Here is a 22,921-nt window from a genome sequence, read left to right as displayed (position 1 = left end):
AGTTCCAGCATGGCTACCACAGCATTCTGTAGTGATCTGGTTTGCGCTTAGTGGGACTATCATTTGTTTTTCAACAGGACAATGACCTAAAACACACCTCCTGGCTGTGTAAGGGTTATTTTACCAAGAAGGAGAGTGATGGAGTACTGCATCAGATGACCTGGCTTCCACAATCACCCAACCTCAACCCAATTGAGATGGTTTCGGATGAGTTGGACCACAGAGTGAAGGAAAAGCAGCCAACAAGTGCTCAGCATATGTGGGAACTCATTCAAGACTGTTAGAAAAGCATTCCGGGTGAAGGTGGTTGAGAGAATGCCAAGCGTGTGCAAAGCAGTCATCAAGGCAAAGGGTGGCTACTTTGAAGAATCTCAGATATTTTTTCATTTGTTTAACACTTTTTTGGTTACCACATGATTACATGTTATTTCATAGTTTTGATGTCTTCACTGTTATGCTACAATGTAGAAAACAGTAAAAATAAAGAAAAACCTTGAATTAGTAGGTGTGTCCAAACTTTAGACTGGTGCTGTACGTACATACAGGTCATTCTCCCTGTAAGCATTACCTAATCTCTCCGTCACTCACTCAGAGATAACGTTGTGTTTAGTCTCTGTTATTCATGACCAGTTTTGTCAGGGAGGACAGGGCTATTGCATGAGAGATGACATGAGCTAGGGTCAGGTTTACAGAGATTACCACAGGGATAGATCCAGGGTGATTTGTCAATTGTTCCTTTGCTAAATCCCGCTAATCTTTTTTTTCTTCCCCCTGTCCATTTAAAAGGAAAGACACAGCTGGGTTGAGAGTCCTGTTGTTCTGCTGTTTGAGAGTGGCAGATAAAGCATCAGCATGGCTGCAATGTGAACGAGTACATGCGGGGTGGTTTTATGATTAATCATGGGAAGACATCACCTTGTGGATCTAACATGCATCTTTGTATATTACTGCTCTATGGAAAATATGAAACTACTTCAGTGTATTCAAGTTGCCTGTCTCCTACAGACACAAATATCATACCCCCAAGACATGCTAACCTCTCATCATTAACAATAACAGGGAAGGTTAGCATTTTGGGGGGGGGGTATGATATTTATGCCTCTAACTTTCTCACTCATCATAATTCACAATTAATTCATAATCTTGGTAGCATCCACATTATTGTAGAAGTGTTCCGAAACATATTATCTTCTTATTTATAATTAAAAGGCGACTCCAATATGACACAATACATTATTTGCCATTCATATCTATTTGGGCACAATATCTCCTGAAACAACCAAAAAAACTGCAAATGCATCCAACATTTTTTCGAAAGTCACAAACAATAATAAACTTTTGAAAAAAAAGTAATACAGTAAGTGAATTTGTGCTTATGACACCTTGAATGGGTGGGGACTAGATGCATAAATTGCTTCCATTTCTATAACAGTAAAACATATGTTTGAAAATAACGTTAAATAAAAAGGCGACGTTTTGTACTGTCACCTCATACAAAACATTTAATCTCAAATCCAAAATGCTGACATATAGAGCCAAATTAAATGTTTTAGCTTCACTGTCCAAATAAAATCAACAATAAAATCACATACACATGGTTAGTAGATGTTAATGAGAGTGTAGCGAAATGCTTGTGCTTCTAGTTCCGACAATGCAGTAATAACCAACCTAACAATTTCACAACAACTACCTTATACACACACACAAGTGTAAAGGGATGAAGAATATGTACATAAAGATATATGAATGAGTGATGGTACAGAACGGCATAGGCAAGATGCAGTAGATGATTTCGAGTACAGTATATACATATGGGATGGGTATGTAAACATAAAAGTGCCATTGTTTAAAGTGGCTAGTGATACATGTATTACATGAAGATGGCAACATGCAGTAGATGGTATAGAGTACAGTATATACATATGAAATGAGTAATGTAGGGTATGTAAACATATTAAATTAAGTGGCATTGTTTAAAGTGGCTAGTGATAAATGTATGTAAAAAATGTTTCCATTATTAAAGTGGCTGGACTTGAGTCAGTATGTTGGCAGCAGCCACTCAATTTTAGTGGTGGCTGTTTAACAGTCTGATGGCCTTGAAAACTAAATACATAGGTGAGGGCATGTACAAGAACATAATACACATCCAAATGCAACTCAATCTAATCACATTCAAAAATCATGCAACCACACTGCAATACAGGACGGTGATGAAAAGCACAGAAAAAAATACCTAAAAATTCATTCCATTTGCTTACCATCCATTTGACAGTTTACGGATCAACGCTTCAAGCAGGCTCAAGTCAAACTTAGTTTCCACTAACCCACATAGGCAGCCTCCCAGATGCAGAGTTTTAGAAAGGGAATGGGAGAGTAGGTGGGTTTGGAACTGAGTGAAACTGGGCTTAATGGTTTGTGCATTCCAGACTGAATGGAGATGTAACAAATTACCAGGATGTACAGGGAAGCCCACTGAATGGAGATGTAACAAATTACCAGGATGTACAGGGAAGCCCACTGAATGGAGATGTAACAAATTACCAGGATGTACAGGGAAGCCCACTGAATGGAGATGTAACAAATTACCAGGATGTACAGGGAAGCCCACTGAATGGAGATGTAACAAATTACCAGGATGTACAGGGAAGCCCACTGAATGGAGATGTAACAAATTACCAGGATGTACAGGGAAGCCCACTGAATGGAGATGTAACAAATTACCAGGATGTACAGGGAAGCCCACTGAATGGAGATGTAACAAATTACCAGGATGTACAGGGAAGCCCACTGAATGGAGATGTAACAAATTACCAGGATGTACAGGGAAGCCCACTGAATGGGTGAAAAGATGTCCTCCCCCAAAGTAAAATACTCCATTACGCTTCAATTAGTGCACTCGGTCCTATTTCCAGCCTATTTGTTTTGCAGGGATTTGAATTGGATCCAAAAGGACTCAAAATGATTCGAATCAGGAATCCAATTCCAGTGGATGTGGGGGGTTAATTCTGAACAGCAAAATGGAAATGACATTCAGTACTGAGTGAAGAGTTATCCCCTCTCAGTCTCATGAGTCTATTACTGAACTGTCAAAACAGCCATCAGGCTAGAGATGACGGAGGCATGCAGCTGCAGAAGGCTCTATCACATCCCAGACAGACATGACACCCACAGACAGAGTGATGACAGGATGTCATGTAAACATAGCCCTAATGTCAACTCTAACCACACCCTAACTCTCAATCCACATTAACTTCTGTTTGATAGCGGTCATTGATTGAAAAGCAAGTAGAGTCATCATGCTCCATGCCAGGCATGTTGATGTTTGTCTTCTCATCTCTGCATCTGAAGTGAAGATTTTCTGAAAGTTGTGTCTCAGAGATTGTGCCTCATAACATGAAGCAAAACAATATCACATTTCCCTCTGGGAAACGATAAAGAAGCTGGGTCAAGACTTCTAGATGAGTCATATGGAGCAAACAATGTCAAAGTGAAATTATGCTGATTTATGGTGCAGGAAGGTCCACATCTGTATGTATTGTGCAAACTAAACAAACATAGTCTGGTCTATAGAGCGGGTAGGAAACATTGCTGCAATCTTAGTGTTACCTTAGTGGGCATAATGTGTTCCAACCTCATTTATCAGACATCCTGGGGCAGCCACTGATAAATTCCTTTCGAGTAAGCTTAAAGACAGATGTCTTAACTCCTGGCGTTACTATCAAAGCTTTAGCTCGTTGGGATAAGTCCCAAAAAACCTGACTAGACGTTCATTACTTTGCTCTCTAGTCAGAACGATGCTGTGACAGAATGTGGATACCGCAGAGACGGCGTGAGATATGGCTCGAAAAACGTACTTCAATCCTGTGATGGGAGATGGCGCTGTACCCCTAATTATCCCATAATGAGATAAATGATAAATATCCTCAATTTAAATATTCTTATTAAACTGTCATTTTCGTCAGCATGCTAGACTAGCTAATGCTAAAACAACCCATTGCGTTCCATGAAAATGCGACTCATAGGGTTGGAGCGAGTAGGTACCAAGTGTTGTCGAATTCAATGGGTTGCTTTAGCATTAGCTAACCTAGCATTAGCTAGCCTCAGTTTACCCTCTCCGATTCTTACCCTTTACTATACAGCGGATGATACCAATCTGACCTGAGACGCATGGGCAACATCGTCCTACTCTCGCAAAAATGCCTGATGATCCATTGTGATCTTACTCCTGAACTGATGTAAACCAAAAGTCTACATGATAAAATAAACCATGTTATATCACCTTGTACCAATTCATCTGAATGGAGACCCACAGTGAAGATGTCATAATATACATAAAACCTAGCGGCCAAACAGGGAAATGGTTCCAATCGTTTTTCCACCATTCATTTTAGAAACACTTAAAATAAGGGCTTTGTTTCGTGTAGGCTTACCCTGGTGTGACATTTTAATAACCCTGTAAATCTCTCCCGGAAAAGGTTACTTTTATCAAAACAATCAGCTCCATTTGCTCTCAGATTCAAAAATGCTAATTAGCATCAAAATAGACATCATGCGAGACTACAAATCCCTTCAAGCTCCTGCACATCATCTCTAGCAGACACCTTTGCTAACAGGTATTGTATCAATTTTAAACTTACACTAGACAGTTCACAGAATTGTCCATTTAAAGAAATGTAGCCAATTTCTTCGGTTATTAATCCAGAGATTATTTCCTTTGCCTCGATTCGGCAGTCTCGTCCAGATCATGATGGCATTTGTACTTCTTTATGATAGCCACATTAGCAGCTAATTAGAATTTCAATTTGGGGGGGGGGGGGGGGGTAAATAATAAGTCACCTTGTCTATAGGGATTTACATGGTTATCAAACATCAAGCCTACACAAAACACAGCCATTATTTAAGTGTTTCTAAAAACTCCAATGGGAAAAATTAATGGTGGAGAACAATTTCCCTTGACAGCTAGATTTTATGGGTATTATGACTCATACTGTGGTACTCTATAGCAAGAAATAGGTTATTTAACATAAACTTGGATCTGATCTGTAAAAAGACAAACTATTGGCAAAAGATCACACATGCAGCCCAATTCTGATCTTTTGCCAATAATTTGTCTTTTATGGATCAGATCTGATTCTTTGCCAATAATTGGGCAAAATATCAGAATTAATCTGCCTGTGTAAACGCAGCCTTGGATGCTGTACGTTATCAACACCTTACCTGGCTGAAAATCAGCATCCTGCAGATGTGAGTGTTGGCATGTCAGAGCTCCATATCATCCATATTTGTGACCAAATAATGTACAAAAAGTTAAATGCAAAAGGCATACACAAACAAATGCTGAGAGGCTACATGAATCTACAATCTAGATGAGGCTGGTTGGAGGTGCTATCGGACTGTGCCCGCCCTCCTACAGCTCCTCCCACCAGCCTCCTCTGCAATCACCTGCAGTCACTAATAACTTGCATCTGAGAGCAAACACTTTCTTATCAGGCCTCACTGCTGCCACCTAGGGATGGGGGTATGGTAATGGAACATGGACTTTATACTTGTGACCTAAATATACATATTCTAACACAATAAACCAAAACAAATCATATCACATCGTACCATTTCATCTGAATGGCAAGCGACAGGTAACTGAATTAATGTTGTATGAAAATCTTACCTGGCTGAAAATCAGTGTCCTATGCAGATGTTGGTATGTCAGAGCTCCATATGATCCATATTTGTGACCAAATAATGTACAAAAAGTCAAATGCAAAAGGCATATGCCTTGGAGGTGGAAAAGGAAGACTGTGCTCCCGAGTGGTGCAGCGAGCTAAGGCACTGCATCTCAGTGCTCGAGGTGTCACTACAGACCCTGGTTCAATTCCAGTGATTGGGAGTCCCATAGGGCAGTGCACAATTTACCCTATGGGTTTGGCTGGCGTAGGCTGTCATTGTAAATAAGAATTTGTTCTTAACTTATTTGCCTAGTTAAAATAAGGTAAAATTTAAAAAAAGGGTGTGTTGTTTGGTATGACACAGCTCCATATTATCCAATAGGGGTGCCCTCTGGTGGTGAAACCCACAGCTACATATTATCCAATAGGAGTGCCATCTGGTGGTGAAACCCACAGCATATCCAATGTGTGCCCTCTAGTGGTGAAACCCACAGCTATATATTATCCAATAGAAGGAGTGCCCTCTGGTGGTGAAACCCTCTGATACAGAGAGGAAAATGAAGACCAATTATTTATAGGCTATTTCACTTTCTCCAAGACAACCCCGAGTTCTGACCTTAGCTATGTTTGTATGCAGCCTTTTGGGTCAAGCCAGGCATTAACACAATATCAAGGTCTTGATGAATCAGCTGATAGTAGTGGACTGGAGCAGAAATCCAGGCTTTATTTTATCCTCTCCTTAAGACACTATGACTGCACTTAGACAGGCAGCCCAACTCTGATCTTTTTTGCACCAATTGGTCTTTTGACCAATCACATCAGCTCTTAAAAAGCTCTGTGATTGGTCAATTTGTGTAAAAAAATATCAGAATTTGTCATTTCTTCTGTACCAAAGTCCCATTTATTGTGATGGGTTGCCTGTGTAAACACAGCCTACTACTCCAATTCTGTTCTTTCAAAGAATGGTATTTTGACCAATCAGATTACTCTAAAAAAAAGCTCTGACGGGCTACCGTCATAGTTCTGAACCTTGTGGTTGCTAAACCAACGACAGATGTCAGTTATAGATTCATGGAAGTTAAGCACTCCATACCAAAATGTTAGTACACATTTCTTTCGAACAACAATCCATCCCTTTAGAGTTAAGAATCTGGACACCTCCACGATAGGCTAAGCCTCATCTGTCCAATAGGCTGTCAGGACTATTCATCATTAAACTGAGGGATAGACCTGAAGGGGATATACTAGAAGTATTAAAAGAAAGCCCAATAACAGGTGGTGACAGCTGTGGAGCATGCTTTTTGATTGCTAGTCATCATGATCATGCTAAAAGTCATAAAAGCAACATATGATTTGAAACATGTTTATTTTAATAGATCTTTTTGGGGGAACAACCAAGGATGTAAAAAAGAAAACCAACAGCGAAAGTGGTGCCTTTCACTGATCTTTTTTCTTTCTTTAAAAAAATAGTCTGCCTTTCTCCCCTTGTTCACAAACCGAAAAAAATAAAAATAAAAGAATAAAAAAATAAAACAAAACCGAGACGCTTGGAAGGCCATTACATTTCTTGACAATTATAAATATAGTGGTCGGAACAGGGGTTTGAAACAGCTTACATGTAAAGAGCGTACGGTTACGACAGTATCGACACTCGGCACTGCCTGTATCAAGTTTATTTGTAAAAAAAACAGGATCCTTCTGACCATTATCAATTCAAAGTGTTTATGACAAGTCAATATGTACATTCAGACAGCTCTACCAGTCTCTGAGTGTGGCATGTCCATTCCCCCCTCTGTAATCATGATTGTCTGTTCAGGGGGAGTAGTTGTGTGAGTATGTGTAATCTGAGTAGTAATCTTGTCCCCCTCCCCTCCCCTTCGGGTAACCCCAGGAGGGTCCGCAGGGTCCACCTCCATCCGGCCGTTCGGGTCCAACTCCCGGCCTGGGCCAGGGGCCTCTCTGTGGGGCTCCTCTCCCTCTGTACCCCCCTAACGACCCGGGACCCATACCCCCGCGTCCCATGCCGCCGCGTCCCATACCCATCTGTCCAGGCATGGCACCTAAACAGCCGTAGCCACCACCGCTGTGTGGCTGGACACTGGCCTCTCCACCTCGACTGCCTCCAGTCCCATGGATGGGCAGCATGGGCCTAGCTATTGAGCCCCCCCTGGAGGCCACAGAGGGAACAGCCATACCCGCTCCAAGGCTTTCTACACTGTTCACTGGAGTCCTGCCCCCCTGACTTCCAGGGGTACTGCCACCAGGAGTGCCTGTCCTCTCCCTCTCCCCACCTTGGGTGAGACCGCTATGGGAGACAGAGCCAGGCCTGGCCCCTCCCTGGCTGTTAGGGGTTCCTCCTCCTAACCCCCATGGGCTCTCCCCGGGCCCACTGAGTCTCCTGTCCCCCTGCTGGGTGGGGGTGCCGTTAGCGCTGGAGCTGACCGCTGCCGGGTAGCCAAGCTGGACCATGTCGCTCTGAGTGTAGTCCAGGCCTAAGGAGGCTGTGGTGGCAACAGTAGGGTCGGAGTATTTTAGTGCAGTGGAGAGAGAAGAGGAAGAGGCCACTATGGCTGTGATGGGCAGAGTGCTAGTGCTGCTGACTGTGGAGATAGATGCTCCAACACCAACCCCTGCCGCTCCACTAACAGAGCCAGGTAGGCTAAACGACTGGGACAGAGTCCCACCCATCTTGAGATGTGGAGGAAGCGGGGGAGGCTGGGGGATGTCCGGTAGGGTGAGTGGAGCCTGGCTGGTCAGAGTGGAACCTGGGGCTGTAGTAGGTACTGCGGCTGGGTTTCTGTAGTCCTGTTCTTGGGTGGTGCTACAGGGCGAGGCGGGGTAGGCTGGGGAGGCTGTGTAGCCGGAGGAGCCAGAGTAGGACACCCACTGGGTAGACGGACACAGGAAGCTCTGGTGGGGGTTGACAGAAAACCCTCCTGGCGAAGTGCTGCCTATGTCCGCCCTACCAATCTGGTTGGAGGCTTTGAACTGGGAGATGGCAGATTTGAGAGCAGCGAAGTTGGACAGGTTGGGGGTTCTGCTGGAGTAGGAGATGGAGGAGCGGGTGTGTCGGCCAGGGGGGTTGAGCTGGTCGGGGAGAGGGGGGCGGAACTCATCTGACTCTGGTAAGGGGGCTGCTGGGTTGAGTCCCCCATGCCCGTTGCTGCTACCCCCTCCTGGGATTGGGCAGGATGCTCTACGATCACCTGGTTGTGGCTGTCGTCATCAGAGTCCAGTGACATATCCTCCTCTTCTATACACTCATCATGCACTACTGAGAGAGGAAGAGACGAGGAAGAGAGGGAGTAGAGGGGAAGAGAGGAAGAGGAGTAGATAAAGGGACAGGGGAAAATATTGATGTACTCAATACTGACAATTTGACCATAAAACACTTGGACTTCACTTCAAGGAAAGAGATGCAAATGATAGTACTTGAACAGGGCCAAAGAGCAATGTAATTGTGAAGTTGTTGACATTACCCACCAGTGGAGGGCGGTGTGGGCAGTTGTTTCTGACCTCTGGAGCCAATCAGGCTGTGGAAACTGGTCATGATGTCATCAATGCTGGCGATCACTATGCCGTTCCTGGAGTACTGCATGAACATCTCAAAGCGCCTCTCTGGAGGGACAAACAAGACAGGGCTGTTCAGTTAATACATATACTGTACCACCGAGGGTTAGGAGACGATGCTGTGGTACCTGTGAGGAAGATAAAGTGGCGGTGCTGGGTGTGGTTAGCCTGGAGCTTGACCAGGCAGTCCAGATCAGGGGCCTGACGTGATTGGGCATCACACTCGTGGTAAGGTAAGAACTCCACCAGGTGCTTCTTCTGATAGGCTGTCAGCAGGTTGAGGAGAGCCATGGCATCACTGTTCAACCTATAAGAGGAGCGAGGTGGGGCTGTCTGTTACTAAAACAGTCTGAATAGGTAAGACAAAAAGCACACAAAAAAAGTATTGGATGAAAGCATGATAATATGATTGTGTGTTTTGTTTTTCAGCCTTGACACCACACTCCAAAAAGAAAGTTCTGCAGGCTCTAGTCTTGTCTAATCTTGATTATTGTCCAGTTGAGTGGTCCAGTGCCGCAAGGAAAGACCTAGTTAAGCTGCAGCTGGCCCACACTTATCCCACCAGGGGTCTTTTCACAGTCCCCAAATCCAGAACAAATTCAAGAAACCGTACAGTATTATATAGAGCCATTATTGCATGGAACTTCCTTCCTTCTCATATTGCTGAAATAAACAGCAAACCTGGTTTCAAAAAACAGATAAAGCAACACCTCTCCCCTATTTGACCTAGATAGTTTGTGTGTATGTATTAATATGTAGGCTACGTGTGCCTTTAATAAAATGTATATAGTTCTGTCCTTGAGCTGTTCTTGTCTAATGATGTTCTGGTATTATGTCATTCTGTATTATGTTTCATGTTTTGTGTGGACTTCAGGAAGAATAGCTTCTGCAACAGCTAATGGAGATCTTAATAAAATATAAAACAGTCACTACTACTACTTTGGACTTCTCAGAGACGTTCCTAATTGGTTGACTTGGCAGTCCTATAGGATGGAGGTAGTTACTGAATGGATTGAGAGAGGCCAATGTCTTGGGTCATGCTGAATGGTAGTAGTAGAGATAGTTACTGACCTGCCCAGCTCTTTGAGTTTCTTCTGGGACTTATTGTGAATCTTCCACTGCCAGGGGTTCTCTGGAGAGCTCTGCTCCTCTAGGAACCGCAGGAACGCCTGCAACCGGTCTGCACAGGGAACACAACACACACTGATCCCATCAAATCAAAGACCAGTCATGAGTTGTCTTTTCCCTTTCCATCTGTAGTCAATATATAACCATATATATATTCCTTAACCAGGAAGGAATGACACAGCTACATGGTACATAAAACAATGATTGAATTGTAAGGGGGAAAAAAACAACTGGCCAAATACTGTTTTCAATTAGAATATAGATGGATCTCATTAACAAACAATCCCCAGTCACTGTGGAATTGATCCAACTGTATAGAAAGAAAAAAGGGCAGAAGTTGTAATATTCACGTGTAGATCCCACACATCACAATGACTGATGACAGGTGAGACTGCTTCAGCAGACTCACCGTGTGTTATGAAGTCTGGGTTGAGGACAAACTCATCAGACACTATGAATCCTCCAGAGACGAAGAGCTCGTTGTAGGTGTGGTTCTTCACATCGTCCAGACTGTCAACTCCTGCAAAGCTCACTGTGGACAGCTTCTTCAATGACACCAGAGCTGGGATCTGACAGGGGGAACATGGTTCAGAATCAACCTTTAAATAAGACACATACAGCTTTAAATTCATCCTTAACATCGAAATGAACATTTGTGTGAGAGAGGTGATGACTGTCTAGACTAGTTGCCATGACGATCATGTCATCCAGCTCGGTCTATATATTCAATTAAAACGACACTGTTTACACTATATACATACAAAAGTAGGTGGATACCCCCTTCAAATATGTTGAATCGGCTATTTCAGCCACACACGTTGCTGACAGCTGTATAAAACTGAGCACACAGCCATGTAATCTCCATAGACCAACTTTGGCAATAGAATGGCCTTACTGAAGAGCTCAGTGATTTTCAACATGGAACCGTCATAGGATGCCACCTTTCCAACAAGTCAGTCCATCAAATTTCTGCCCTGCTCAACTGTAAGTGCTGTTATTGTGAAGTGGAAACGTTTCGGAGCAACAGCTCACCCACGATTTGGTAGGTCACAGAAGCTCACAGAGCTGTTTTTCATGGTTCAGGTTCAGGCTAGGCCCCTTAGTTCCAGTGAAGGGAAATCTTAATGCTGCAGCATACAATGACATTCTAGACGATTATGTGTTTCCAACTTTCAGCATGACAATGCCCCTGTGCACAAAGAGAGGTCCATACAGAAATGGTTTGCCGAGATCGATGTGGAAGAACTTGACTGGCCTGCACAGAGCCCTGACCTCAACCCCATCGAAAACTTTTGGGATAAATTGCAACGCCGACTGCGAGCCAAGCCTAATTGCCCAACGTCAGTGCCCAAACTCACTAATGCTTGTGGCTGAATGGAAGCAGGTCCCCACAGTAATTTCCAACATCTAGTTGAAAGACTTCCCAGAAGAGTATAGCAGCAAAAGGGGGAGAAACCTCATATTAATGCCCATGATTTTGGGATGAGATGTTTGATGAGCAGCTGTCCACATACACTACATGACCGAAAGTATCTGTGGTTTTTGGTGGATTTAAAATCAATTCAACAGGTCCAATTAGAATTCCACTATTTTCTGGGGGCTGAGGAGAATTCTCCCCGTGCAGACAACATTCTGTCTGGTGCCGAGGCGATATTGACTCATCCTAGCAGCCAGCCAGGATGGTAACGTTACCTTGTTGACGTGGGCTGAGATGTCCTCGTTCTGAATGACGATGAGCAACTTATCCAGATTGCTGTTATTCTCCAGGAACATCTGTGGGTTACACTCCGTGTTGCCCAGGCTCAGCAAGTACTCCTGTCACAGGTATGAGACAGAAAGAGGGAGTTTGAAAACAGGAACAGAAGTCAGGCAGTACACCACAAAACCAAATTAACAAAGAGCAGACAGGTGAGGGGGTGAGGAAGAGAGAATAGTGGTGCAATATTATCTCAGTAATGTACTACAATTTATTATGGCAGAGAATGCAGAGAGTCATAAAGTGTTCTTGTTGCAGTAAAAAAAAGTGTGAAGTGTCTCTCCTCGTCCTCCAGAGGACAACGTCAGTTTAACATGTTTTCAGATCAACAACACGAGGGAACACTGATTGTCCCGTCACAGTGCAGATAATTACAGCTGATAATGCAGTGCCTGCGTCAGAGAAAGCTTGAATAGAGGTATTGGTGAAGTGTTTGCTCAATCAGTGAGAACGAGTCTCTTCTTACGTGGGGCAAACATGGACATGAGTGTTGATCATAACTGAAGCCTACATTACCTTGATCTCCACACAGATGTCACTCTCCTCCTCCTCTCCAGAGTGGATATAGAATCTGACCGTGTTCCTCTGCACATCCTTGAAGATCTCCACCAGGCTGCTGAACACCTCAGGCTTCAGCTGGCCCATCAGTAGTCCAGCGGCTGACGCCGGGGTAAGGGGAGAGGGGGCTGTGATGGCATCTTGTTTAGGCCGTTTTGGGGTGGAGTCTGAGGAGTCCATTGAGGTCTGGGAGGGAGAGTAGACCTCTCTCTTTGAGGCAGATGGTTCTGACTTCCTCTCTGTGGAGGGGTTCTGTGCTGCAGAGGGGTTCTTGTGGGTCTGTTTGAACGGGACCAGTTTGGGCCGGTTCTGGGAAGAAGAGGAGCTCTTAGCCTGAGGGGGCTGTGCTTTGGTTTTGGGGACAGGCTTGGCGGTGGGGGACATGATGAGGACAGGGGCAGGGGAGTGGACGAGGGCAGGCGGGGGTGGAAGGTGATGCATGGAAGGAAGGGGAGGGATGGAGGAGAGGGAATGGGGCGGGGGAGGAAAAGAAGGAATAGGATGGGTAGTGGCGGAGGGAACATGGAGGGTAGAACGAGCCCCAGGTGTTTTAGCAGAGTCTGTGTGGCGAGGTTTGGGTACCAGTCGGCCCATTCTCTCACACAGGGTGTTGACGTGGCCCTGAACAGGGACAGACACAACATAGGGAGCCACAAAGTCTGAGAATGAGCTGTTGGGCTGCCAGGAGTGGCGTGGAGACAGCCGTGGGGGCAGCTGGGAGTTGTAGTAGATCTTCTGGTTGTCCATGAGGCCCTGGATGGAGTTGGAGAGGCAGTGGAGCTCCTGGCTTACGATAGTGTCCAGAGTGCTGGACGGCCTGGCTACCCTCTCCAGGGAAGCACCCCTGGCTGGCTTCTCCACCTTGCTTTCCCTCTCTAGGGAGGTGTCCCTGGCTCCCCCTTCCAGAAAAGCTCCCCTCAGAGCCATCTCCCTCTCCAAGGAAGCCCCCTTGGCTCCCCTCTCTATTGGGGCTTCCTTGGTTACCCTCTCCTGCTCCACAGAGGCACCTCTCAGACCTCTCTCACCCCCCTCCAGACCTCCCCTCTGCTCAAAGTTGCCGTCGTTCTGAGAGTCAAAGAAGGGGATAGGTTTGTCTGTATGAGAGGCCAGTTCCCAGGTGAGTGATGGGTTGTCTGAGGTGTGTGGCTGTTGTCCTGGAGAGTCAGTGCTAAAGGGGCTGGTCAGACTGCACACAGTCTGCTCCTAAACAAACAACAACATGGTCAGTCACATCACAAACACCAGTCCATACTTCATTTTTTTCCTTCTACAAACGCATCTCACCTCAAAGAAGTCCTGTCGGGCCTGCTCCACTCGCCCTTCAATCGGAGCTCCAGTCAGGGGGTTCTCCGTGGAGGGCTCCACGTGGTCAGGCAGGTCGGTGGGGGCCGCGGCAGCACCTTGAACCATGGCCTTGTTGAGGGTGGAGAGCAGGATCTTGAGCAGGCGCTGTGTCTCGTTGGCTGAGGAGGCCTGGGAAGTGTTTCCCCTGTCCCTCAGGTCAGTGTCATAGATCCCCATGCTCTCCATTACTGCTGCCAGGTTGTAGTTCTCTACCTCCTCCCCCTGGGCTACTGGGAGGACAGAGACAGTGGGGCTAAGAGGGATGAAGCCTTACTTATCAGGCTTATAAAGGTAGGCTTTTAAAAAACAACATTATTTATGAAAAAGGCCTAGTTTTAAAATGGCAATATTCTCTGTGGTTGGCGTACAAATGTTGAAACATTAAAGTTAACTTGCTCAGTCCATACTACTCCCTACCAAACTGTCTCCCTCCCACTTTTGTTACCCTTATTCTTCCAGTCTCTCCCACACAGACTCACGCCTCTCCCACACAGACTCACGCCTCTCCCACACAGACTCACGCCTCTCCCACACAGACTCACGCCTCTCCCACACAGACTCACGCCTCTCCCACACAGACTCACGCCTCTCCCACACAGACTCACGCCTCTCCCACACAGACTCACGCCTCTCCCACACAGACTCACGCCTCTCCCACACAGACTCACGCCTCTCCCACACAGACTCACGCCTCTCCCACACAGACTCACGCCTCTCCCACACAGAAACCAGTCTCACCTCTACTGGGCTCTCCATTGCTGAAGTGGGCTCCTCGTAGGTATTTAGACATGGCCCCTGATTCGTCCTCCTCTAGTTTCCTCTTCAGGCCGTGGGGGCCCTCCCAGGCCCCCTCGTCACCCCCCTCTGCCCTCTCCTTCCCCCCTGGCTCCTTCACCAGGGCCTTATGCAGCTGGATCAGCTTCAGCAACTCTTTCATCTTGTCCTTATCGTACTCACTCTGGGCCAACCTGGACCTCTGGGGCGGGGCCCCTGTCCCTGCTCCGGCCCCGTTAGAATGTGTCTGGGACGGCCCCCCTCTCCTCCTGCTGCTCTCTGGTCTCTCTAGAGGTTGCCTCTCCACCCTCTCTGGTCTGTCTGACCCTCCTGACCCCCCCCAGTCTGACACAGGGCTGTAGTCCGGGACAGTTGGAGCTGGGGCAGGCGGGGGCTGGTTGATCCTGTCCATCATGTCCCTGGCCTTGACAATGGGAAGGACATAGGCCGAGGAGAGGCCGTGTAGGTAGGAACGCAGCAGGCCCTCCATGTTGGATTTGGGGCGGGGCGCGGGGTGCACATTGCCCCTCTCGTCCAGGTTCTGTTGGTACTCTGGGAGGAGGAAGGCCCGGCCGCTGTCCCTCCTGGTCAGGTAGTCTAGGGCCTGGCGCTCCACCACGGTGCTGAGGTGCTTGTTATCGGGGGTGGAGCGCATCTTGAGCAAGGCGTAGTGCAGGGCTGGAATGAAGGGGTCCATGGAGGCCAGGAGGGGGGGCAGGGGCTCAGCTGACAGGGGCTCCTGCTCTGACATTCTGGGCGCTGGGGGAGGCAGGGACATGGTCAACGGGGGAGGCAGACATAAGTAACATACTGCTCATAAAGGCTGTTCTTGACATTCAATATGTAACTGTGGTTGAAGGACATTTTAGAATACTTACTGAACTTGGTGACTCCCCTGGACTCCTGAAAGACAAACAGTGCCTGCAGGCTCTTCTCAACCCTCCCCCGACGTTCTAGAATACACAAAACAACTCCCTCAGAATTAACCCACACGAAGAACAACATGTCCGATCAATGGAAAGAGTTGGAGACACCTGAGATAAGGAGAGAGAGGACGTACCGTTGGGATTGAACATCTGAGTAGATGACAAGAGGAAGAGAAAGCCTTTATCAACTAACGGCTTCACCAGCACCTACACAGGAGGAGGAGACGTTAACATTCAATACATCTAAACCAACTCTTTTCATACAGTGCAGCTGTGCAACTACAGAAATTCACACATAAAACAGGGACAATCCATTTCAAATATGGCATGGGAATTCCCTGATTGGCATTAGCTCTACCTTTAAACAAATATGGAAACCAAATGACAACCAGTCTTCAAGACATGCCCATTTCTAGGGAACTGACCAGTTAGCTGACCTACATATCAAACATTATGGGGGACCAAAGTAATGACAACCCATGTGAAAGCCTGGGTGTGTAACATAATGATCCACGATACATCCCCTCCCTACCCCGTCTAGTGTTGCTGTGTAATCATTAAACATGGTCCATTAAAACATCATGCAGAAGGACTGTCAGGGAGTGACTCACCATCCGCTCTCTCTCCAGTTTATGTATGAGTCCTGAGAGAGTGCTGCTGGTCGCTTTACCCTTCCCATCCACCACCTCAAACAGGCTGCAGTAGATCCCACACTTCAGCACTGAAACACACACAGCTCGGTCAGAACAAGTTCCACTCCAAAGTTAAAACAACCACATAGTGATTCCGGGTGATAGGTCTTACATTGTTGTTAGTCAGAGTAAGTCAGTCCCTCCAAGATTTAGCAAGCACAATATTATGCGAGGGCTTGCAAATCTGACCAATCACCGCATAAAACTCAAATCGTCGCAACAGTACCGCATACACCTGTCCATTCGCCTCACTAGAAAAAGAGGGTTCGCAATTTTAAGCAATCACTGTACTTTTAGCACATAATATGGCTCAAAGAACAGGTCAACAAGCTTTTTTCCTCAGCAGCGCATGTGACAAATTGGACAAAATTATTGCAAATTGCCATTTAGAATGTCAGAATTGACAGTAAAAACAAGCATCACACATAAACACTGCAAAATCTAGAGGGACTGTTAAGTGTTGTCATGTTATTCTATAGCATCTATGGACTGTTGTCTTGGTCAGAGTATAGATTAACCAGACTAGATCTAAGGCTGGATAGGAGGAGGAGAGGAGTAGAGGATTAGAAGGAAGGAGAGTAGAGTAGAAGGAGAGTAGAGGAGGAGTAGAAGGAGAGTAGAGGAGGAGTAGAAGGAGGAGAGCAGGAATAGAAGAGGAGGAGAGCAGTTCGGACCTTCCCGGGTTCTGCTGTAGGTGTCCCAGGAGAACAGAACAGAGGGGATCTTCCTCTTCACCTGGTCCAGCTGCATCCCCATACTCATCTCCAACTTCTCCGTTCTGCAGAGGGCACACACACACACACACACACACACACACACACACAAAACTTATTACAGTACTCATAACATACTTATTAACTATGAATTACTACTGATATCCATGTTTTAGGTACGGACAACAAATAGATGCATTTTAGACATGGACAACAAATATGTGTTTTAGGTAGGTTTTAATTCCTTGGTGTACATATCCCTGACAAACTGAAATGGTCCACCCACACAGACACTGTGGTGAAGGCGGCGCAAACAGCGCCTCTTCAACCTCAGGAGACTTAAGAAATTTGACTTGGTGCCTAAAACCCTCAAACTTTTACAGATGCACAATGTAGAGCATCTAGTCGGGGTTGTATCACCGCCCGGCACAGCAACTGCACCGCCCGCAACTACAGGGCTCTCAGGGAGTTGTGCGGTCAGCCCAACGCATCACCGGGGACATACTACCTGCCCTCTAGGACACTACAGCACCCAATGTCACAGAAAAGCCAAAAAGCTCATCAAGGACAACAACCACCCAAGCCACAGCCTTTTCCCCCCGCTATCATCGAGAAGACCAGGTCAGTACAGGTGCATCACACTGGGACCAAGACTGAAAAACAGTTACTGTCACAAGCTCATCAAAATACCCATCACTAGGCGACTTCCACCCTGTTACGTAACCCTGCACCTTAGAGACTGCTGCCCTATATACATACACTTGAAATCACCGGCCACTTTAATAATGGAAAACTGTTCACTTTAATAATGTTTACATATTTTTGCTTTACTCATCTCATATGTATATACTGTATTTTAGTCTATGCCACTCCGACATGGCTCATCCTAATATTTATATATTACTTAATTCCATTCTTTTACTTTTAAGTTTGTGTGTATTGTTAGATATTACTACACTGTTGGAGCTAGAAACACAAGCACTTCGCTACATCCGCAATAACATGTGACCAATAATACTTGATTTGATAACAAATACAATTGTTTCGGGTACGGACAATAAATAGGTACTCACAGTTTGAAAGGCAGGAAGTGGCGTGTAGAGGAGCGTAGAGACACCTGGCACAACTCCTGTCCCTTGTTCACCAGTGGCCCACTCCACACAGTGTAGCTACTCCTCCCTGACAGGCAAATCAATCATTATTTAAAGTGCATTCAAAACACTTCACAATTGCAATGGGAACAATGGCCCCAGTCAACAGTCACAGGTCAAAAAAGGGCACAGTATGCCAAACTTCCAAGGTAGCTATCAAACTACATTATACAAATAAATGTGCCTCTATTTTTTAATACAAATGTCCGTACAAATAGACTAAATCAGAGAGATAAGGTAAAGAAGCAGAAACAGGAGTGTACCTTTGCTTCCTCCTTCACAGACAGCGCTGTTGAACCTGTGTGCAGCCATAGGTGCAGCAGCAGACTCCTTGCCTTTGTACTGGAAAGACACCACGGCGTAGGGACACACATGCCTGGGCCGAGGCTTGATCTCATCAAAAGCAAACTCATAGAAGTACTGCTGCGTGAGTTCAAAGGCTCTGTAGGACAGCAACGAGGTGACCCGCGTGGCGTTCTTGGAGATGTGACAGTCAAACTTGGGTGTGGGGTCCAGGACACTCTTAGGCATGTTCTCAAAGATGCTCTTCAGCCGGCCCTGAAGGGACAAACACACTCACTGGGTCAAACATTATAGAAACTGGTGTTGCACTCAACGATGATAATGCTAGGCTGTTGAAAAGTAAGCAACTACATTCTAGGTGTTTGTAATATATATATATATATATATATATATATAGTTTAAATTGGGTCCATAATGAGTGTGATAGATGCATTTACCCTCATGACTTTAAATATGACAATGTCTCCACAACTGCCTGCTTCAAACGGGTTCATTTGAAGCAAATCAGAGAATTTAGACAGATAAACACCTGAAACGACAAAAAGTCAAGGCAAGTCAAGAACATACTAAGGAAGCAAAAACCATGCATATACAACTTCAACTTTTGACTAACAAATGGAAATAGCTGTGTGTGGGTTTATAGTTTATGACTGAGGTTTGAGGGATTGTGATAAACATTTCCACCATACTCAGCTGTTGCTAGGCCATGTATTAGGTATCTTCTTATGTAATGGTATCTGGTAGACATTCTAAGCTGTCTGGCAGTGGATAAAGCTACTCTTACAGTAATGAGGCATACAGATTATCCTCTATTACAGAGAGTCAATTAAACCTTAACGTTCAAAAGCAGATCCATTTCTAACAGGGTTGTCACAATACCAGTAACACGAAACTCAGAGGTATCATGGAAAGGAAACAAAACATTAAGTGGACTACATTTCCTGAGGAAAACTATCCGAATGTTGGAAACAAAAACAGCCGCATGTTGACATCCAGAATAACGTTTAACACACAATATGTTACATAGAGAAGGTTTTTAAAGGACAAATGTGTTTAGTCTGCTTAGTGTTTTCCTTTTTGCATTGGAAAAATAAGGTATGGTGACAACCCCATGTCTAACTGACATACCCCCAACATCTAGAACAGTTAGACAAGTGCATTACAGAGAAAAGCCTTCCTTCTGGACATTTGCAAACTCTCACTAAAAACAATATCATACATGACATTCAATAGTAAGTACACACACACACACTCACCCATAGCAGGATTTCCTAGTGTAGTGATCCTGGAGTGTCCCACAGACAGACCCTTCTCACAAATCCACGGGAGCTGGAAAAAGAACATCACTTCATCATACCAACAAAGAAATAGAAAACGGTGGTTTTCAAATAACAACCAGGAGCCCAGCAGCCAAACTCAAATTGTAGGCCGAATGCATAATCCAATTGAAAAGATCCAGACTGTAGCAGAAACATTAGATCAGAGTACTAGATCACGGCGCTATACCACACCGCCTTGTGAGGCAGTCAGGCACTTAGGCTCACCTTGGACTTGTCTGGGAACAGGAAGCAGTAGGACTCCACCAGCTCTGGGTCAGTACGGCCCTCCTGCTTCAGCTCCCTCCTCTTCTCAATGAACTGGCACACAAACAGGAGAAAATATGGCATCATGAGAAACAATGCAAACACAGCAATATAAAGGGTGGGTCAAATTCAGTGAGGTATGAAGTATGTATTTGTTGTTGGTCGTGCAAAACTATCAACTAGTGTTTTGTGCCAGTCGGGGGAGAATATCAGCAGCGGATATGCATTTTATTTTCTTTGAACATTAGGAAGTGGAGATTTCACTAAAGTGATTGCAAATGGGAATTCTTATAACAGACCTCTGGGCCATGCTGTTGACAACATCCTGAGGCGGACTGATCAGCTGATGGTCTGTCTTATTGTTTTTAAAAATCTTATTTGTTGTGGCCCACTGGGCTTCTGTATAGTTTGGTGTACCATGTGGTTGGTTTGTGTTAAAAATGATGGGGGGAACGGTCTCTAAAAAAAGAAAAATCTTTAAAAGCTGGGAGTATGATAATAATGTGGTTGAGCTTGGTGATGCTACCTCTTTCTCCAGCAGCTCATTGTGAATGAGCCTGGCCTTGCAGTAGGAGAATGTCCCTCTGGACGATGCATCCAGGTAGAAGGAGGAGAGGATCTTCACAAGGCCCTCAAATTCCCGGGAGTCAGGGGCCAGAAACTGGTACAGGCCTACCGAGGAGCAGGGATGACAAGAGAGGGAGGAGAGAAACAGAGGATTAGTATCATTCAGGGATCTGATTGGCACAAATTGGACTGCGTTCACATAGGAAGCCCAATCCCCCGCTCACTAATTGGTCTTTTGACCAGTCAGATCAGCTCTAAAAAAATATCTGTGAAAAGATTTGGCATGACTGTTCAAAATAACAATTTAAGGAAAAATTCTCAGAATTGTCTGCCTGTGTAAACACAGCCATAGAACAGGGACTGGATTACATTGTTAATTTGCATGCACTGTTAATTTAAAGAACACAATAGGCTACATGATGGGTATCTGGCCAGTTTATTTCAAGATAAAAAGGGGCAAAGTTCTGTGTACTTTGTGCCAAATTATGATGATGCAATATGTCCAACCAAGTCTCACCCACCAGTCTATTTTCCAAATGCAGTGACATCACACTAAGGAATGGGAACATTTAAAAAACTAGCACATGCAGTCTGAAAATGGGTAGATATACTATTTAGTCAGAATGCATGACACATATCCGTCATGGCAAAGGCCAGAATCTAGAGACAATATTATCAAACTAAACTTGATGTAGCTATGCCCATGATAGAAACGTGTATGATGGATTGCATTTTGCATGCAGGCTGTGCATCATAATTCAGCATCTCCCCAATTATGAAAACCAAGCACACCAACCTGTGAATATAGTGGGTACCATTGGTATAGATTGGATGCTCTTTCTGATGACAATCCAAGCAAATCTTATGTAAGAGCCAAGACCAGCACAGCAAACATCCTAAAGAATGAACTAGCCTAGCTAATACTAAAACCGTTCTTGGGAGCTTCTCCCAGTCTGGCTATTCCTGGATGACTGACCAATGGTCTCACCGTATAGCTAGTTACATGTATTCTACCCCAGAATAATCCAAATGGGGTCTGGACTTGTTTACTATAATCTGTATCAAATCAATGAAGATATAAGATGATGACTATGTTCTGGAGCTTCATGGAAGGGCCATGGTAACCAGTCTAGGCCTAGACCATAGATGGGTGTGGTGTGTACAACCCAAGGGACTTTACTACTATGTTCATTTTCCACAAGCTTTCAAAATCCTCAGCTGAAAACGAATTTCACTCGCCACAAGCCTCCATGTAGACCCATGTAATATGGAGGCTTGATGAACAGCATCTCTTCACGTGCTTCTCTTCGTCCCGCCTGGGCCGAAACTTACCTGCAATGCTGACCGAGATGAGTACGGGAAGCGATTGTACCTTTACCAAAGCAAGTATTTTTTTCCGCAATAAACTAAGGATAACTATCCTTTGAAGATGGATCACATTAATCCATTTCAGTAGCTAATCTAAATTCTAACGGTAGGGAACGCGGGTCTGCAACATGCAGCACTTGAATTATGAAACACAGGGCAGCCTCTGTTGGAAATAGCTAGCTAGTACTAGAGAAAGGGCACAACCTTTCCGTTCCTTGATCTTCCTCGGGATCTGAAAATTTCTCCTTGGCAACTCTTCAGCCTGTCTCTGGCCGGGTAAAGGTGAATTATCGGAGCTTCTCGCGGCAGTCTGCCCGCTCCTCCGCCGCTCAGAGGCTTCTTGTTCGGGCATTACACCGTCTTCACATCCAGTCTGATCGCCATTTTGGTTGGATGTGGCCGAGATGGCGGCTGACAACGGATTTGTCTTGCTATCGCAGCTCTCCAAGTCGAGCTCACCGGTCTTCAGACACTCTATGTCAGTTTTTCTCTCCACTTCAGGGTTCAGGGCCATTTTTCGGGCACCGTTAGCGTCTTTCGCGGGCAATGTAGTTGGTTACTGCGCCACTTAACTGACACACTCTACTCCTCACCCTGCCTCCGCCATTGTGAATATGACGTATGCCTTCTTCTCCACCACAGCAAAGCGCTGGCGTCAATCTGTTTACATTCAAGCAAAGCCGCGCCTCCTACAGGCCCTTGACTCGAATAACTTCCTTTGAGACCGTTATTATACCTCAGTGTTTGAGACAGCAGCTGGCTGAACTAGTGTCTGTCTGTCTGTCTGTCTGTCTTCCTCGGGGGGGGTTCCACTAAGGCCTGGCC

At 45.4% G+C, this 22,921-nt stretch overlaps 1 protein-coding gene across 4 annotated transcripts; it reads right to left on the bottom strand.

Annotated features, from left to right (window-relative positions):
- Positions 1–8,493: 8,493 nt before the first annotated feature.
- LOC135527897 (protein TASOR-like) lies at positions 8,494–22,734 on the bottom strand. Of its 4 annotated transcripts, none has more exons than XM_064956534.1 (20): positions 22,301–22,734; positions 20,688–20,833; positions 20,123–20,215; positions 19,835–19,907; positions 19,016–19,107; positions 18,539–18,833; positions 18,198–18,303; positions 17,086–17,189; positions 16,331–16,440; positions 15,854–15,926; positions 15,672–15,746; positions 14,758–15,552; positions 13,960–14,249; positions 12,634–13,878; positions 12,054–12,176; positions 10,771–10,930; positions 10,305–10,413; positions 9,362–9,540; positions 9,147–9,281; positions 8,494–8,937 (listed from the first exon to the last, which is right to left on the bottom strand). In XM_064956534.1, exons 1-20 carry the CDS (start codon positions 22,608–22,610, stop codon positions 8,615–8,617), a joined length of 4,836 nt encoding a protein of 1,611 aa, XP_064812606.1. In that variant the 5' UTR covers positions 22,611–22,734; the 3' UTR covers positions 8,494–8,614. The 4 variants fall into 4 exon arrangements, with proteins under 4 accessions (XP_064812606.1, XP_064812608.1, XP_064812609.1 ...); XM_064956536.1 differs by having other exon boundaries at positions 8,494–8,934; XM_064956537.1 differs by having other exon boundaries at positions 9,180–9,281.
- Between the last annotated feature and the right edge of the window lie 187 nt (positions 22,735–22,921).

Source organism: Oncorhynchus masou, chromosome 33 (genome assembly GCF_036934945.1).
Source record: "Oncorhynchus masou masou isolate Uvic2021 chromosome 33, UVic_Omas_1.1, whole genome shotgun sequence".
Taxonomy (NCBI): Eukaryota; Metazoa; Chordata; class Actinopteri; order Salmoniformes; family Salmonidae; genus Oncorhynchus; species Oncorhynchus masou.
This window is presented reverse-complemented; position numbering and strand designations above follow the sequence as displayed.

Excerpts from the sequence above, each read along its gene's own strand:
- LOC135527897 (XM_064956534.1), bottom strand. The coding sequence starts at position 22,610 with ATGGCCCTGAACCCTGAAGTGGAGAGAAAAACTGACATAGAGTGTCTG. Across the intron at positions 13,879-13,959 it reads CCCGACAGGACTTCTTTGAG|GAGCAGACTGTGTGCAGTCT; the intron begins GTGAGATGCGTT and ends TTGTTTGTTTAG. Across the intron at positions 10,931-12,053 it reads TCTCAGCCCACGTCAACAAG|ATCCCAGCTCTGGTGTCATT; the intron begins GTAACGTTACCA and ends TCCCCCTGTCAG.